Source organism: Cydia amplana, chromosome 21, assembly GCF_948474715.1.
Source record: "Cydia amplana chromosome 21, ilCydAmpl1.1, whole genome shotgun sequence".
Classification (NCBI taxonomy): Eukaryota; Metazoa; Arthropoda; class Insecta; order Lepidoptera; family Tortricidae; genus Cydia; species Cydia amplana.
In genome coordinates, this window is record NC_086089.1 from 6,885,357 (window position 1) to 6,903,486 (window position 18,130).

Genomic DNA, 18,130 nt, shown 5'->3' on the forward strand with positions numbered 1-18,130 from the left:
CAACGGTTTGTTAGATTTGACAAATGTTTATAAACTAGCGACCCGCCCCGGCTTCGTACGGGTGCAATGCTGATTTCTCTACTGTATTATGCATGTATTATACATATAAACCTTAAAAAAAACCGCATCAAAATCCGTCGCGTAGTTTTAAAGATCTAAGCATACATAGGGACAGACAGCGGGAAGCGACTTTGTTTTAGGCCCTGGTCTCCTATAAACGCCATCGGCCGCTTACAGCGTCTGCGTCACGATGCTTACTATAGAGATGTACTGTTGTGGTCTGTTTTAGACGTCGACGTCAGCGTCTTTTTTGTTCAAAAACGTTGACGCTGACGCCAGACGCCGCGTACAGCATAAAATAGGAGACCAGGGCCTTATACTATGTGGCGATAACGCCATATTTATTTTAAATATTTGTTACAGATGTGCCCTTCTTGAACTTTGGAACGACGGGACCCCAGCGCTGGACCTGCCAGCCCTCCTGGCATACCGCACCGGAGCCCCGCGACCTGCTAGCATGACGCTAGAGGGCGCTTCGCCCGCGCTCCAGGAGCTGCTGCTCTCCATGACGGAGCGGAGCCCTAAGGAGCGCCGGAGCGCCGAGCTGTACCTGGACGAGGCGAGGGGCAAGTGCGTACACATTCCAACCATCTGACTTTTTAAAAGTGTTCTAGCTCGTAGTTTTTTTTTTTTTTTTTTCGTAGTTTATGTACCGCAAAGAATTCTCTTATTTATAATTCTAGTTTTTACTAAAAATACTAACTGATTTTGACTAGTTTATGTCTTGATTAAATATATATGTGGCTTTCCATCAGAGTAGGGTCCTTATGCTTCATTAAGGATCTATGTATATAATCATCTGCAATAAAAACCTTTTTATCAGAATTTCATTTCTATTGGAATTTCAAATGAAAACATCCTTGCGGCTCTTTAAGCATAAGGACCCTTCTGTAATGGAAAGCCACATATATCCTTAGAATAGGCAAACCAGAGGTTTTTTGTCATTTTTTAAAGATGTAGCAAAGTTGTAAACTGTCCAATAACTAAGTAAGCCGTTATATGGACGCTCTACCACTGATATCTATGTTGTTTCCAAATTGACCCTTCGAAATAACGATATTTGGTCCACATGTTTCAATAAACTCATTTGCATCAACCGAGGTTTTAACCGCACCCTCCTATTATTTCCTTGTCCTTTTAAAAGGACAAATTGAAATCTAATTTTGAAGTAAAATGGAATAAAAGAAGGGTCCAAATTCAAGACTGCAAACATGACTCTGGGTCTTTAGAAGGCTACAAAACAGCTATCAACACTTCTCAAATAACTTGTAAAGTTCCGCTTTATTCCAGATTGTTCCCTGAATATTTCTACTCGTTCCTGCAGTCGTATATGCTGATATTCTCCGCGCAACCCATATTGCCCCCAGACGAGAAGATACTCAGAATACACCAGGACATTAAGAACATTATCAAGTAAGTAATATTGGCGCATGGCGTTGGACCTGCGGTGCGGATATATCGGTCATTGGCGCCCAAAAGGTTAAAGATCCTTATTAGGTACATCATTGGTAGTCTAGCGAAAAAGGCGTACAACTTTTAATTCGGTAGTGCAAACCCCAGCTCATATCAATATTTTTTTGGACTTATGTAGGATTTGATACTTTTCGGTGAAGGAAAACATCGTGAGGAAACCGCACAAATCTCATTAAGGCCTAGTTTCCCCTCCGGCTTGAAAAGTCAGATGGCAGTCGCTTTTGTGAAAAAAAGAGCATGCGCCAATTCTTGGGATTAGTTGGCAAGCGGACCCGAAGCTCTTTAAAATCGTAAAAAGCCGGGACAGCGCGAGGAAGATGATGATGGGTGGCAACTTTTTAAAAATCTGTCTATGGCCATATTAGAATAGAAAAAGATAAATTTGGCATAAAAAAATTATACATTAATCACAATGACAGCAAAGTAATTAATCACTAAACTTAACAAGGCCACAACTTAGTCAAACAACTGGTCCCGCGCCCTTGCAGATGCAAAGGTGCCCATCACGCTCGCCGCATTGCCACGCTGAACCGCGATAGACAGCCTCTGCATCAGGAATGACCCGGACCTCTTTAATAATCACAATAGGGATGATGACACATGTTGAATTTTATAACAAAATCTAGTAAAATAGATAGCAAACGAGCAATTTATCACAATAATGTGGAAATTAAAATAAAATATTGAAAAATTACAAAAATACAGGACCTGAAAGTTTCAAAATTTAAGTTTTTTTTAACTTCCAAAAACGATAAAAGTAAGGATACCATTCGATTCCTATCCAAAAAAATATTGTACAGCAACTAATATACATAAACGCAATATTTCACCGACATAAACGCAATTTTCTTGTTTTGTCCATACTACAAGATGGGCGATGACGTCACGGCCCCTGGCCGTTTTGTATAGGGCGTTTCGCGAGTGAAGTGCGACTGTCGGCCTTTGACTACAATTTCTGACTTTTGTGTTACTTTAATGCAATGGGTCCCATATAGACATTTGATCCTAAAAACAAACCCGATCGATTGATACCATAAATGAAAATTAGTCATGTAGCCTGTTTGATCCAACGTTAATTTCTAGAATCTTCACCCAGCCTTCAGACGCCAAGAACTACCAAGACCTAGTAGAAGAGACCACAGACAAGAGTGACACCATAGACATGCTGAAGAAAGACTGCTTCAAAGTGCTCAACGTGAATATTTTGGACCAAGAAGACGATGAGAAAGGTGATTATTTATAGTAAAACTAGCGACCCGCCCCGGCTTTGCACGGGTTAACAAATTATTATTTATTTCTTTATTTAGAAAGAAACAGTCTCTTATAGTATTAAATTATTACAATGAAGGGTTATCAGACTTATAGACCTACAGTTTCCTTATATAGAATATATATAAACCAAATAACTTATATAAGCAGTACTAAACTAAATTTTTTTTTTAGTATCTATAAATGTATTTTCAATTTTAGGCAGCTGTGTAGAATTTTGTTCAAATATTACAATGAAGGGTTATCAGACTTATAGACCTACAGTTTCCTAAATTAGAATATATACACCGTGTTTTTATTGAATTCCGTTAACTTCGGGGTATGGTTAAGTACGTTTAAGAGAGCTAAACGGCATAGTTAATTTTCAAAAAAAAAATTTTTTTTTTTGCTTTTTATACAAAAAAAAAATAAGTTTAAAAACTAATTAAATGTAGCATATAGCGTTGTTGTAACACCTGCTTTACATTTAACTCAACCAAACAATTGAAATCTGTGACATATCAATGTCATTTCGAACATCGATCGACCGAGATTGTACTTAAGTTTAGTAGCAAATGTATGAACTCATTCTAAATACTAATCAATATGTAAACCGGCCCCAAGGCAAGTGTACACGCTTGTAGAGGCCATAAAGGAAAAAAATAAATTATTGATTATCTCCGAAATGGAGTTAATTAGAATATCGGTGTCTTTGAGAAAGTTACTTGATTTAAGCTCAGGAATGCACCCTTGAAATTAACGGAAATAAAAAAAAACACGGTGTATAAACCAAATAACTTATATAAGCAGTACTAAACTAAATGGATTTCAAAGTTGAAATGAAATTGAAGTTACAATAATAACAAACTAAAAGTGCACTTAGAGTTAAATTATACATAAACCTTCCTAAAAAAACGCATCAAAATCCGTCGCGTAGTTTTAAAGATCTAAGATAGGGACAGACAGACAGCGGGAAGCGACTTTGTTTTATACTATGTAGTTCCTCAGTAACGGGTAGTTTTTCCTCAGTCATGTTGACCACGAACGAATAAATTCAATATACGCGATATAATCCGTTTTAACCTTTTAACCGCCAGCAATTTTTGATAGAGCGTGCTCGTGTCGCCACCGACAGTAATTGTACCACGCAGAGTAAGGTTGGCATAGTTACGGGACTTATAAATGTGCTGTAAAAACCAAATCAGATCTTTGTCTTATTTATCAGACTGTGGCGAAATGAGCTGGATATGTAATGTCTTATATATCAGACTGGCGGTTAAAGGGTTAATAGTTTAATTTCATGATTTTTTAAATGTTTTTTTTAGGTGTGGAGAAGCCAGACCTCGGCCCCGACAGCGAAGGTCTGATCCTCATCACGTCCCTCGTGACCTCGTGCATCAGGGGCCTGCAGCACTGCACGTCCAAGCTGCGCGCTTTGGAGACCTTACAGCTATTGTGCGAAAATTCCAGCTCAGAAACAATTCTCGACCGTATATTGCCGTATGTGGTAAGTTCGGGTCTCTATTGTTCCCCAAATAGTTTTAACCCTTAAATGCATGATTTTTTCTGTTTGCTCGAAATTAATATATGTGTTACGTAATTGTTTGCTGATTATGGGAAAAATGGTAAAAAAAATATAACATCGATTTTCACTGCGAAATCAGTGTTAGAAGTTGCATAGGCTAAATCATATTTATGTAAATATATAATTTTCAGTAAGAGATATATGATAAATACTACTATCATCAGAAAGGTACACTATTTGTGATACACCTATGATAGAGTTTTTAAATATAAAATAATTACTAAACCCAAAAAAACATACAATATCACATACTAAAAATCATCAAATTATGAATTTTTTCAAATTTTCTGACATATCGTCTTAAAACGAATGTAATTTTTATAAATTAAAATATTGCGTAAATTTATATAAAAAATCGGAAACCGGATTAGTTTTTCTTATGATATCACTCATTGTCATTTATTTTGGATAGCTGCATATTGAGCCACGGACCATCAAATATACGATGCATATATACATCATTATGCATTTAAGGGTTAAGCCATATAATTAGAAAATGTTTACATTTAACTATTGAGTACACTCACTTGCAATAATATGTTACTCTTCGAAGGCTGCAAAAATATGTGACACGCTCTTATGGCTCTACAAATGAGATCGTGTCAGATATTTTTGCGGCCTTCGTTGTGCAACATATTTTAGCAGTGACTGTACTACGGGTAGGATCGTGGGCCTTACGAGGATACTATTTGTCACGGGTCTCTATTGTTTCTCAAAAAGTTTTAAGCCATAACGTATTGTTTGCCCGCATTTTCGTTAGTCATAATTCATTTGGTTCAGAAACGCGTCACTTTTCAGGATTGCCATAAAACAAACCTAACCTAACCTATCTATAGGATAACCTTACGAAAATCCTGAAATGTTCACGGTTTCAGTTTTATGAGTAATGATGATAATATGACAAACAATACATTATGACTTAAAACTTTATGGGAGACAACGGGACCCCGGTGAGTTCCACAGGCTACTAACTTCTGCCCGTGACTTCGCCTATGTGGAATGATGATTACTATAGTTTGTCAAAGGACTGTCTCATTTCAAACATAGACAAAGAGAATCATACTATATTTGTCTTACACTAGTACTAGCACTCAAAAGAAAAGGATGAGTATATAGTTTTTTTTGTTCTTATTTACTGACAATTTGGTTTGACCAACTATAAGAACCGGCCAAGTGCGAGTCGGACTCGCGTTCCAAGGTCACATTAAGTCTGATTCACGCTTGACTGCACATTTTCTTAAATATTAAAGATTGTAACTAGGTTTTAGAAATTGTAATTCTATTATTATTTGAAATAAACAGATTTAATAATTTAATTTAATTTAATTTCCAATAGGTTTTCCTGTTATCTATAGGTAAAGAACTGTTTTGTGTATTTTTTTCAACATTTTAGACCCAGTAGTTTCGGAGATAAGGGGGGGGGGATGGTCAGACAGACAGACGCACGAGTGATCGCGACAGTATCTCGCGGCGAGATAGACTACCGGTCTTTTTCTAACTATGTCAATGAAAAAGGGACGGGTAGTCTATTTCGCCGCGAGATACTGTCGCGCCAATCATGTACTAGGGCCGGCTGCAGGTCGCATTCACATACCCCTAGTTAGGGGCTGTTCATAAATTACGTCATCTATTTTTGACGATTTTTGACCCCCCCCTCCCTAAAATCATCCAAAAATCATGCCAGGGGGGTGTCACTCCGCAGTTTAGGTACATTTGGCCGGCGCGCCCATCGAACAGGCGTATGGCAGTGGGCTGCCGCTCGGCGTGCACGATAGTCGTGTCACGCGGCGCTCGCGCAAAATTGAAAATACACAATGGCTTCGAAACTTACTTCCGTGAGAATCAAACATACTATCTCCGGATAAAATATGTATGTTTACATAATCAACGTTTGTAATTCCTACATATTTATCTTAAAAATAATAAATCAGTGGGTATAGGTATAAAGTATAAAAACTTGTCAAGTGATAACCCCGTGCCGACACTCACAGCTCGGTCATAAAACTGCGGCGCGCAAAGGAGATTCACGGTTCGTGCGCGGTTATAAGTTTCAATTTTGCTTGCAGGCGGCGATATAGGTGTAATTTTGTACCTAAATCTGACTTTTATGAAGGAGTGAATTTTCTGTACGGTAGTACTATTAGTTATTCTGTGATCATGCTTCGAATGACCCCGTCTCCTTGAAATGACGTTTATGAAGTCCCTTAGTAGTTATATAGCAGTCACATAAAATTACTTATTTTTCAGATCCACCTCTCCCACGACTCAGTGCCGCGCGTGCGCGCCTCCGCCGTGTCGGCCGCGGCCCGCTGCCTGTCTTTAGTCACAAACTTACCCAAGTCGGACTGCAATGTGTTTCCTGAATATATTCTGCCGGAGCTCGCGCCGCGGGCCACGGATCCAGCCGTGCCTGTTAGAATCGCCTACGCCAATAATATAGGTCAGTTTCAACCAGGGATGTTGCGGATGCAGATTTTTTGACATCCGCGGATGCGGATGCGGATATTTAAAGGCTCACATCCGCGGATGCGGATGTCAAGGTTAGGTACTTAGAAAACGTCAAATATTACATTTTTAGTATTTTTTTATAAAAAAAAACGTAACGTTTAGTATTTGAGCAAGAATATCGGTGCGTTATATTTAATAAACAGTAACTTGGCCGACTTTTCTGGATCTACTTAGACGATTTCGTTATAGGTAAAGTCGAAATTACCTAGCACTTACGCCGCCGCTAAGACGTTCCTGTACCGACTTGTTCGACATCCGCATCCGCATAAGCTCCGCATCGTTTTTATGCGGATGCGGATGCAGATGCGGATTTTGAAAATAATGCGGAAGTTCCGCGGTTGCGGATGCGGATGCGGATGTTCGCAACATCCCTGGTTTCAACTATAAAACTCCTGTGAAACTCTAATGTATTAAAAACTAGCGACCCGCCCCGGCTTCGCACGGGTTAAAAATTATACATAAACCTTCCTCTTGAATCACTTTATCTATTAAAAACGTATCTAAATCCGTTGCGTAGTTTTAAAGATCTAAGCATACATAGGGACGGACAGACAGCGGGAACTCCTTTGAAAATCAGCCTGTATAGGGACCGTGCGTACACGTGCGGAAACATAAACAAGTACATTGCCAAATCAAGTGCTGCCATCTACAGCACGACGTCGCACGGCGCACGGGCACGGCGTGTACGTCTTTTTGTGCATAGCAGGTTCTGCCATCTTGTGGGCTACATCGGAAGCATAAACTTCACATCTGACGGCTCATGTGCTGCCCCCTATAGTTCATGCACGCTCCCTATTGCACAATTTTCTATATATCGTCAGGTGACAAGCAAAACTCACTAATTATCACCACAACAAGGTCATAGCCATAGTGAACCATATTAGTACTAAAATAAGGTTGATTTTTAGGGTTCCGTACCCGAAGGGTGAAAACGGGACCCTATCACTAAGACTCCGCTGTCCGTCCGTCCGTCCGTCTGTCACCAGGCTGTATCTCACGAACCGTTGAAATTTTCACAGATGATGTATTTCTGTTGCCGCTATAACAACAAATACTAAAAACAGAATAAAATAAAGATTTAAGTGGGGCTCCCATACAACAAACGTGATTTTTGACCGAAGTTAAGCAACGTCGGGCCGGGTCAGTACTTGGATGGGTGACCGTTTTTTTGCTTGTTTTGCTCTATTTTTTGTTGATGGTGCGGAACCCTCCGTGCGCGAGTCCGACTCGCACTTGGCCGGTTTTTTTAAATGGTGCATTGATGGAAAATACTAGATCCCGTGCTGCTACGTCAAAATGGGGTTAGTAAATAATAGTAGTGCGATTTGCATAAAAAACTGACAATATTCTAAAGAATACCTCGACACTGTATAGAGTTCCTAGAATTAGACCAAGATAAGTCTACAGCGATTTTGATAGCCCAGACTGTGCAAGTGTTATTTTAAACGTCAAACTTATATGAAATTATGACGTATAAATAACACTTGTACAGTCGACTACAAAGAGATGTATCCACTTTTTCACCTTACTGCCTTGTAATAAGGTGAAAAAGTGGATATATCTCTTTGTAGTCGACCCTATAGTCTGTGCTGTCAAAATCGTTGCAGACTTATCTTGGTCTAACTCTATTACACTATTTTCAGTATGTTATATACATGTGTTTTCCAGCTAAACTGGCGGAGATCGCGGTTCGATTCCTGGACCAGACGCAGAATATGGTCGACAAGGAGGCGGCCATCAACTATGAGACGGAGCTGTCGGCTTTGCACGAAATGGTGCGTATTTACTTACTTTTCCAAACCCCATGTGATATATGGTTATGGCGCCATCTCTCGAAAATATTACACCATACCTTTGGCCTACTGTCGGGTAGATGGCGTTGATTTCAATATTTAACAAATTAACACATATCAGTGAAAGAATAAGGGTCAAAGTCAAATGGCGTTCTAACAGTTTTAATCTGCTGTCGAAGGATGGCAGTAAATTTTGAGATGCCTCGAATAGTGGTTTTGGCCGAATACCGAATATTCGGCCCCTGTCTCGGCCGAAGCGCCGAATATTCGGCGACCGAATATTTGGGATAACATTTGTACATTTTGAGTCACATTTATTATAAAAACTGTTCGACAACAAGGCACGACGTTTGCTACGATTTAATTTTTGTTACTCAGAACTAGTGAATGTAGTCAGAGTTAATAAAATCGAACCCGTGATAAAAATAAAATTATTAGTAACCAACAAATGCTCAAAAAAACAGTCTTCGTATTTAACAACTTTCCAAGCATTTTAAACATTAAATTTAGTGGTCTGCAGTTATAATTTATTGTGTAATTTATTTTTTTGGTAGGTGTAAGAGATATTCGGTATTCGGCCGAATAGTAGGCAACATTCGCCGATACCGAATATTCGGCAAAGTGGCCGAATAGGCCGAATACCGAATAGTTGCCGAATATTCGTGGCATCTCTAGTAAATTTACTGTGGCTACATAATGTACTTTGACAATCCGCCTCTATTTCAAATTCTCTTTGGCGCCAATAAATAATAAATAGGGGGCTCCTGTGCTGCCCCTTACAGTTCATGCGCGTTCCCTGTGTTTGGACAGCTATAGTAGATCTGTCAACTATAGCTGTCCAAACACCTCCTATAACCTATAACCAGAGATCGGACAGATTGGCGTCATTGCTCGCAATAATGTCGGTGTTTGACGACCGGTCTGGCCTAGTGGGTGACCCTGCCTGTGAAGCCGCGGTCCTGGGTTCGAATCCCAGTAAGGGCATTTATTTGTGTGATGAGCACAGATATTTGTTCCTGAGTCATGGTTGTTTTCTATGTATTTAAGTATTTGTATATTATATATATCGTTGTCTGAGTACCCACAACACAAGCTTTCTTGAGCTTACCGTGGGGCTTAGTCAATTTGTGTAATAATGTCCTATAATATTTATTTATTTATTTATTTATTTATTAATGTGGACATGACTCCAAATTTGATTAAATAATTAATCATTTAATTAATTTTTTACCTGAGATTTAATTTTGTTCCCTAGTCAATAAATAGCACTTAAATATATTTTTGATATAAAAAAAGTAAGTACCTACAGAAAATTTGGAAAACATACTGATTATTTTTTTAAATAAATTTACATTAGGAATCAAAATTAAACCTCAGGTAAGAAATTAATTAAATGATTAATTATTTAATCAATTTTGGAGTCATGTCGCAAATTTGTCCGATCTCTGCCTATAACCAAGAAAATAGTACTTACCTATAAGTTTTCTCAATATTTTTGATTGCATCGTAGGTCCGATCGACCGTTTCGTACCTGCTGACGGATTCGCAAGCGGTCGTGAAAAGAGCACTCGTCGACAACGGCATTACTAAACTCTGTATATTCTTTGGGAAACAAAAAGGTACGTATTTAGTGTAATATTTTAAGAGTAACTGGATCAAATTTGATAGTCAATATTTTACGATGTGTATAGGTTATACTGAGCTACTTTTACTACGGGACCAACCCCGAAATCGCGAAAAAAAATCCACTCTCCCATAAAAAATCAACATCAGAACAGCCAAAATGCATGTATGAAACAGTTATCTATTTTTTCGTAATTTCGGGGTTGGTTTCATAGTAAAAGTTTCTCAGTATGACATATACATATATTTATACTGTAAAATTTTGCAGGTTTTAAAAAAATACGCTGTGTTTCATACGATAGATTTCTACTGCTATGATTTTTATATAAGTAGGGCAATTCGCCAGTAACTGGACACCTGTTAGTAACTGGCCACCCTAAACTAAAAATGAATTCTATTCACCTATAAATAGAATTCATTTTAGTTTAAGGTGGCTAGTTATTGAAGGCTGGCCAGTTATTAAAACCTTATACTAAAATGAATTCTGTTTATAGGTGAATAGAATTCATTTTTAGTTTAGGGTGGCCAGTTATTGGCCGGTAGCCAGTTACTGGCGAATGAGCCTATTTCATACAACAGACTTCTACTGCTATGATTTTTATACAGTTATGTAGATTCTTTTCTACGAATTGTTATATGAAATGTCCATTTTGTTACAGCGAACGACGTGATCCTATCGCACATGGTGACATTCCTGAATGACAAGGAGGAAGCGGCGTTACGCGGCTGTTTCTTTGAACGTGTTGTAGGTGTCGCGGCGTACGTGGGCCAACACGCCGCGCCCATACTCATGCCGCTGTTACAGCAGGTGAGAGAGAGAGAGAGAGAGAGAGACAGAGAGAGAGAGAGACGTTCCTGAACGACAAGGAGGAAGCGGCGTTACGCGGCTGCTTCTTTGAACGTGCTGTAGGTGTCGCGGCGTACGTCGGCCAACACGCCGCGCCCATACTCATGCCGCTGTTGCAGCAGGTGAGAGAGAGAGAGAGAGAGAGAGAGAGAGAGACGTTCCTGAACGACAAGGAGGGGGCGGCGTTACGCGGCTGCTTCTTTGAACGTGTTGTAGGTGTCGCGGCGTACGTCGGCCAACACGCCGCGCCCATACTCATGCCGCTGTTGCAGCAGGTGAGAGAGAGAGAGAGAGAGAGAGAGAGAGAGAGAGAGAGAGAGAGAGACGTTCCTGAACGACAAGGAGGGGGCGGCGTTACGCGGCTGCTTCTTTGAACGTGTTGTAGGCGTCGCGGCGTACGTGGGCCAACACGCCGCGCCCATACTCATGCCGCTGTTGCAGCAGGTGAGAGAGAGAGAGAGAGACAGAGAGAGAGAGACGTTCCTGAACGACAAGGAGGAGGCGGCGTTACGCGGCTGCTTCTTTGAACGTGTTGTAGGTGTCGCGGCGTACGTGGGCCAACACGCCGCGCCCATACTCATGCCGCTGTTGCAGCAGGTGAGAGAGAGAGAGACAGAGAGAGAGAGAGAGAGACAGAGAGAGAGAGAGAGAGAGAGAGAGAGAGACGTTCCTGAACGACAAGGAGGAGGCGGCGTTACGCGGCTGCTTCTTTGAACGTGTTGTAGGTGTCGCGGCGTACGTGGGCCAACACGCCGCGCCCATACTCATGCCGCTGTTACAGCAGGTGAGAGAGAGAGAGAGAGAGACACAGAGAGAGAGAGACGTTCCTGAACGACAAGGAGGAGGCGGCGTTACGCGGCTGCTTCTTTGAACGTGTTGTAGGCGTCGCGGCGTACGTGGGCCAACACGCCGCGCCCATACTCATACCGCTGTTGCAGCAGGTGAGAGAGAGAGAGAGAGAGAGAGAGAGAGAGAGAGAGACGTTCCTGAACGACAAGGAGGAGGCGGCGTTACGCGGCTGCTTCTTTGAACGTGTTGTAGGTGTCGCGGCGTACGTGGGCCCATACTCATGCCGCTGTTGCAGCAGGTGAGAGAGAGAGAGAGAGAGAGAGAGAGAGAGAGAGAGACGTTCCTGAACGACAAGGAGGGGGCGGCGTTACGCGGCTGCTTCTTTGAACGTGTTGTAGGCGTCGCGGCGTACGTGGGCCAACACGCCGCGCCCATACTCATGCCGCTGTTGCAGCAGGTGAGAGAGAGAGAGACAGAGAGAGAGAGAGACGTTCCTGAACGACAAGGAGGAGGCGGCGTTACGCGGCTGCTTCTTTGAACGTGTTGTAGGTGTCGCGGCGTACGTGGGCCAACACGCCGCGCCCATACTCATGCCGCTGTTGCAGCAGGTGAGAGAGAGAGAGACAGAGAGAGAGAGAGAGAGAGACAGAGAGAGAGAGAGAGACAGAGAGAGAGAGAGAGAGAGAGAGAGAGACGTTCCTGAACGACAAGGAGGAGGCGGCGTTACGCGGCTGCTTCTTTGAACGTGTTGTAGGTGTCGCGGCGTACGTGGGCCAACACGCCGCGCCCATACTCATGCCGCTGTTACAGCAGGTGAGAGAGAGAGAGAGAGAGAGACAGAGAGAGAGAGAGACGTTCCTGAACGACAAGGAGGAGGCGGCGTTACGCGGCTGCTTCTTTGAACGTGTTGTAGGCGTCGCGGCGTACGTGGGCCAACACGCCGCGCCCATACTCATGCCGCTGTTGCAGCAGGTGAGAGAGAGAGAGAGAGAGAGAGACGTTCCTGAACGACAAGGAGGGGGCGGCGTTACGCGGCTGCTTCTTTGAACGTGTTGTAGGTGTCGCGGCGTACGTCGGCCAACACGCCGCGCCCATACTCATGCCGCTGTTGCAGCAGGTGAGAGAGAGAGAGAGAGAGAGAGACGTTCCTGAACGACAAGGAGGGGGCGGCGTTACGCGGCTGCTTCTTTGAACGTGTTGTAGGCGTCGCGGCGTACGTGGGCCAACACGCCGCGCCCATACTCATGCCGCTGTTGCAGCAGGTGAGAGAGAGAGAGAGAGACAGAGAGAGAGAGACGTTCCTGAACGACAAGGAGGAGGCGGCGTTACGCGGCTGCTTCTTTGAACGTGTTGTAGGTGTCGCGGCGTACGTGGGCCAACACGCCGCGCCCATACTCATGCCGCTGTTGCAGCAGGTGAGAGAGAGAGAGACAGAGAGAGAGAGAGAGACAGAGAGAGAGAGAGAGAGACGTTCCTGAACGACAAGGAGGAGGCGGCGTTACGCGGCTGCTTCTTTGAACGTGTTGTAGGTGTCGCGGCGTACGTGGGCCAACACGCCGCGCCCATACTCATGCCGCTGTTGCAGCAGGTGAGAGAGAGAGAGAGAGAGAGAGAGACGTTCCTGAACGACAAGGAGGAGGCGGCGTTACGCGGCTGCTCATGCCGCTGTTACAACAGGTTATCACCCCATACAATCCATTACATTTGCTATCAAGAGAGCTATGAGATAATTCCATATCACATATGTCAATAATTCAACCAGGGGCCTATTTCTCAAACGGTATTAGTCTAATATTATTAGTGTGTTGCCATAGTAACCCATACGATTTGACAGTTCGCGGTCTAATACCGTTCGGAACGGTATTACACTAATATTATTGGTCCACGAACCGTCAAATCGTATGGGTTACCATGGCAACACACTAATACTGTTAGACTAATACCGTTTGAGAAATGGGCCCCAGATTAAGTACTGAAATACCCAAATATTAGTCTTCAGTTTTACCAGTGTTTGCTAAATTCTGGAGAAATCTTGGAAACTCTTCAAATAATTATTTTAATAAATAATTGAGAGCGCACTATTTGCCAACAAACTGTTTACAGTTTGGCGAAACTTTTGTATACCTAGACATATATAAGTATTTTTGTTGAAATAAATAAATTTAAAAATATGTATATTTTGGGCACACCTTTTGGGCAAACCTTAAGTGTTTTAGGTATTTTTTTGATCATAAAAGGGTATTCTGGACTATTTTGTAATTATTTTTTTGGTATTGATTGTCTTGTTTTCCGCAGGGCTTGACGGACCAATCGGAGTGGATAATATCGAAAGCCCTACGAGCTACAAGCAGTCTAGCCGAACTAGGGCTCCTACCGAAACAATCCCTATGCGATCTAGTGGCTGAGAGCGCCGTGTACCTCGCCCATCCGAATCTATGGGTAAGTAACCATGAGGAAACGAGTCGGAGTGAAGATCAAGAAAATAAGTACATTAAGTTCGACTCACGCTTGACTGCACACTTCTAATAGGTTTTCCTGTCATCCATAGGTAAAGAACTATTTTGTGTATGTTTTTCAAAATTTTTAGACCCGATAGTTTCGGAGATAAAGGGAGGGGAATGGTCGGACAGACAGACAGACAGGCGCACGAGTGATCCTATAAGGGTTCTAAAAAACGCCCAAGTGCGAGTTGGACTCGCGCACGAAGGGTTCCGTAATTACGCAAGAAACGACAAAAAATCACGTTTGTTGTATGGGAGCCCCACTTAAATATTTATTTTATTTTGCTTTTAGTATTTGTTGTTATAGCGGCAACAGAAATACATCTTCTGTGAAAATTTCAACTATTTATCTATCACGGTTCATGAGTTGCAGCCTGGTGACGGACAGACGGACAGCGGAGTCTCAGTAATAGGGTTCCGTTTTTACCCTTTGGGTACGGAACCCTAAAAATTATATACATTTTTTTTGTAATATTGTGTTCTCTTTATAGATAAGACACGAAGTGTGCGGTTTGATTGCATGCGTGGCGAGTCTGCTAAACCCCATCGACGTGAACTGCAAGATATCGCCCCTGGTGTGGCCCCACCTCAAACACAAGCTCATACAGGTACGTGGTATACAAGACAAATAAATAAATAAATAAATAAATAAATATTATAGGACATTATTACACAAATTGACTAAGCCCCACGGTAAGCTCAAGAAAGCTTGTGTTGTGAGTACTCAGACAACGATATATATAATATACAAATACTTAAATACATAGAAAACAACCATGACTCAGGAACAAATATCTGTGCTCATCACACAAATAAATGCCCTTACTGGGATTCGAACCCAGGACCGCGGCTTCACAGGCAGGGTCACTACCCACTAGGCCAGACCGGTCGTCATAAGACAGGAAGTGTGCGGTGTAGCGTGGCGAGTCTGCTCAACCCCATCCACGTGAACTGCAAGATATCGCCGCTGGTGTGGCCCCACCTCAAACACAAGCTCATACAGGTACGTGATATACAAGACAGGAAGTGTGCGGTGTAGCGTGGCGAGTCTGCTCAACCCCATCCACGTGAACTGCAAGATATCGCCGCTGGTGTGGCCCCACCTCAAACACAAGCTCATACAGGTACGTGATATACAAGACAGGAAGTGTGCGGTGTAGCGTAGTCAGTCTGCCCAACCCCATCGACGTGAACTGCAAGATATCGCCGCTGGTGTGGCCCCACCTCAAACACAAGCTCATACAGGTACGTGATATACAAGACAGGAAGTGTGCGGTGTAGCGTGGCGAGTCTGCTCAACCCCATGACCCCATCCACGTGAATTGCAAGATATCGCCGCTGGTGTGGCCCCACCTCAAACACAAGCTCATACAGGTACGTGATATACAAGACAGGAAGTGTGCGGTGTAGCGTGGCGAGTCTGCTGAACCCCATCCACGTGAACTGCAAGATATCGCCGCTGGTGTGGCCCCACCTTAAACACAAGCTCATACAGGTACGTGATATACAAGACAGGAAGTGTGCGGTGTAGCGTGGCGAGTCTGCTCAACCCCATCGACGTGAACTGCAAGATATCGCCGCTGGTGTGGCCCCACCTCAAACACAAGCTCATACAGGTACGTGATATACAAGACAGGAAGTGTGCGGTGTAGCGTGGCGAGTCTGCTCAACCCCATCGACGTGAACTGCAAGATATCGCCGCTGGTGTGGCCCCACCTCAAACACAAGCTCATACAGGTACGTGATATACAAGACAGGAAGTGTGCGGTGTAGCGTGGCGAGTCTGCTCAACCCCATCGACGTGAACTGCAAGATATCGCCGCTGGTGTGGCCCCACCTCAAACACAAGCTCATACAGGTACGTGATATACAAGACAGGAAGTGTGCGGTGTAGCGTGGCGAGTCTGCTCAACCCCATCGACGTGAACTGCAAGATATCGCCGCTGGTGTGGCCCCACCTCAAACACAAGCTCATACAGGTACGTGATATACAAGACAGGAAGTGTGCGGTGTAGCGTGGCGAGTCTGCTCAACCCCATCGACGTGAACTGCAAGATATCGCCGCTGGTGTGGCCCCACCTCAAACACAAGCTCATACAGGTACGTATCGTAATATCATAGAGAAAATAAGTAAAGAAAGAGTGGTAACTCCATACATCAGTTTTCTTACTAAAACGCGAGTTTTTCGTAGTCGCCATCTAGCGTCAAGCAGCGGACATTATCAGTTCTGCTGGTTGACAATAGATCTCGCGGCAAATTAAAACAATTTTCAGCTAATATTATAACCGGATGCACCGGAACTCTATTTTCAACTCCTTCCGCTTATAATATTAGTTGTAAATTGTTTTAGCAGTACATTTTTCGTCAGTAGCGACTCTTGTGACATCTGGTGTCAAGTAGCGGTACTGATAATTCCACTACTTGACGTTAGATGTCGACTACGAAATAAGTCGCGTTTTGGTAAGAGAACTAATGGATGGAGTTACCACTCTTTCTTTACTTATATTTCTCTATGGTAATATACAAGACATGAAAGCCCTATGTATTTATAGTAGTAGGTACGAATAAGCGCTTTTCGCCTAGCGGTAAGAGCGTGCGACTTGCAATCCGGAGGTCGCGGGTTCAAACCCCGGCTCGTACCAATGAGTTTTTCGGAACTTATGTACGAAATATCATTTGATATTTTACCAGTCGCTTTTCGGTGAAGGAAAACATCGTGAGGAAACCGGACTAATCCCAATACGGCCTAGTTTACCCTCTGGGTTGGAAGGTCAGATGGCAGTCGATTTCGTAAAAACTAGTGCCTACGCCAATTCCTGGGATTAGTTGCCAAGCGGACCCCAGGCTCCCATGAGCCTTGGCCAAAATGCTGGGACAACGCGCGGAAGAAGAGAGAGTATTGGAAAAGTCAAGTTTTTCTAATAAAATAGAGCACTATATTTTACTTGTCCTAATAATGGCTTATTGTATTTATTTCAAACGATTTGCTTGTTTCCCAGGTGGATAGAGCAGAGCTACTATTGGAAAGTCTAGAGGAACCTATTCCTAGGAAAGTATTGGATGCGGTCTTACGCCATGGAGACGTGGATCGACTGGTGCAAACACTTAGAGAAAGGAGGACCGCTAGACTCAAGGTCAGTTTGAAAACACTTCACTACATAGTATAAAACAAAGTCACTTCCCTGTCTGTCTGTATGTATGCTTAGATCTTTGAAACTACACAACGGATTTTGATGCGTTTTTAGGGTTCCGTACCCAAAGGGTAAAAACGGGACGCTATTACTAAGACTCTACTGTCCGTCCGTCCGTCTGTCTGTCACCAGGCTGTATCTCATAAACCCTGATAGTGTCTAGCAGTTCAAATTTTCACAGTATTTCTGTTGCCGCTATAACAACAAATACTAAAAAGTACGGAACTCTCTATGGGCGAGTCCGACTCGCACTTGTCTGTTTTTTTTTAATAGATACAGTGATTCAGGAGGAAGGTTTATGTATAATTAGTTAACCCGTGCGAAGCCGGGCGAGTCGCTAGTGTTTCGTATTTTTTAGTGAACTATAGAAAATAGGACTAGAAGAATTTATTCCTAGGGTCTTGGACGCAGTCTTATTAGTTCACAGTGACGCAGATTGAGTATTACAAACACTTAGGGCCACTTGCACCATCCCACTAACCCGGGGTTAAGCGGTTAAACCGTTAACCCAG

At 42.9% G+C, this 18,130-nt stretch overlaps 1 protein-coding gene and 2 long non-coding RNA genes across 3 annotated transcripts in view; 2 read left to right on the forward strand and 1 right to left on the reverse strand.

The window, feature by feature from the left end:
- Positions 1-18,130, reverse strand: part of LOC134657885 (uncharacterized) — a 186,171-nt gene that overhangs the window by 71,647 nt on the left and 96,394 nt on the right. The gene's annotated exons all lie outside the window — the stretch shown is intronic.
- Positions 1-18,130, forward strand: part of LOC134657852 (phosphoinositide 3-kinase regulatory subunit 4) — a 40,447-nt gene that overhangs the window by 3,529 nt on the left and 18,788 nt on the right. Inside the window, exons 6-16 of the mRNA XM_063513430.1 lie at positions 424-630; positions 1,351-1,473; positions 2,617-2,762; positions 4,107-4,288; positions 6,614-6,806; positions 8,543-8,649; positions 10,178-10,286; positions 10,950-11,098; positions 14,222-14,365; positions 14,919-15,035; positions 17,427-17,561. Of these exons, the coding sequence (XP_063369500.1) occupies positions 424-630; positions 1,351-1,473; positions 2,617-2,762; positions 4,107-4,288; positions 6,614-6,806; positions 8,543-8,649; positions 10,178-10,286; positions 10,950-11,098; positions 14,222-14,365; positions 14,919-15,035; positions 17,427-17,561 (1,612 nt within the window). The remainder of the gene's footprint in view (positions 1-423; positions 631-1,350; positions 1,474-2,616; positions 2,763-4,106; positions 4,289-6,613; positions 6,807-8,542; positions 8,650-10,177; positions 10,287-10,949; positions 11,099-14,221; positions 14,366-14,918; positions 15,036-17,426; positions 17,562-18,130) is intronic.
- Positions 11,587-12,414, forward strand: LOC134657989 (uncharacterized). Its single transcript, XR_010097669.1, has 3 exons — positions 11,587-11,616; positions 11,744-11,803; positions 12,399-12,414. It is a non-coding gene; the product is annotated as an uncharacterized LOC134657989 (long non-coding RNA).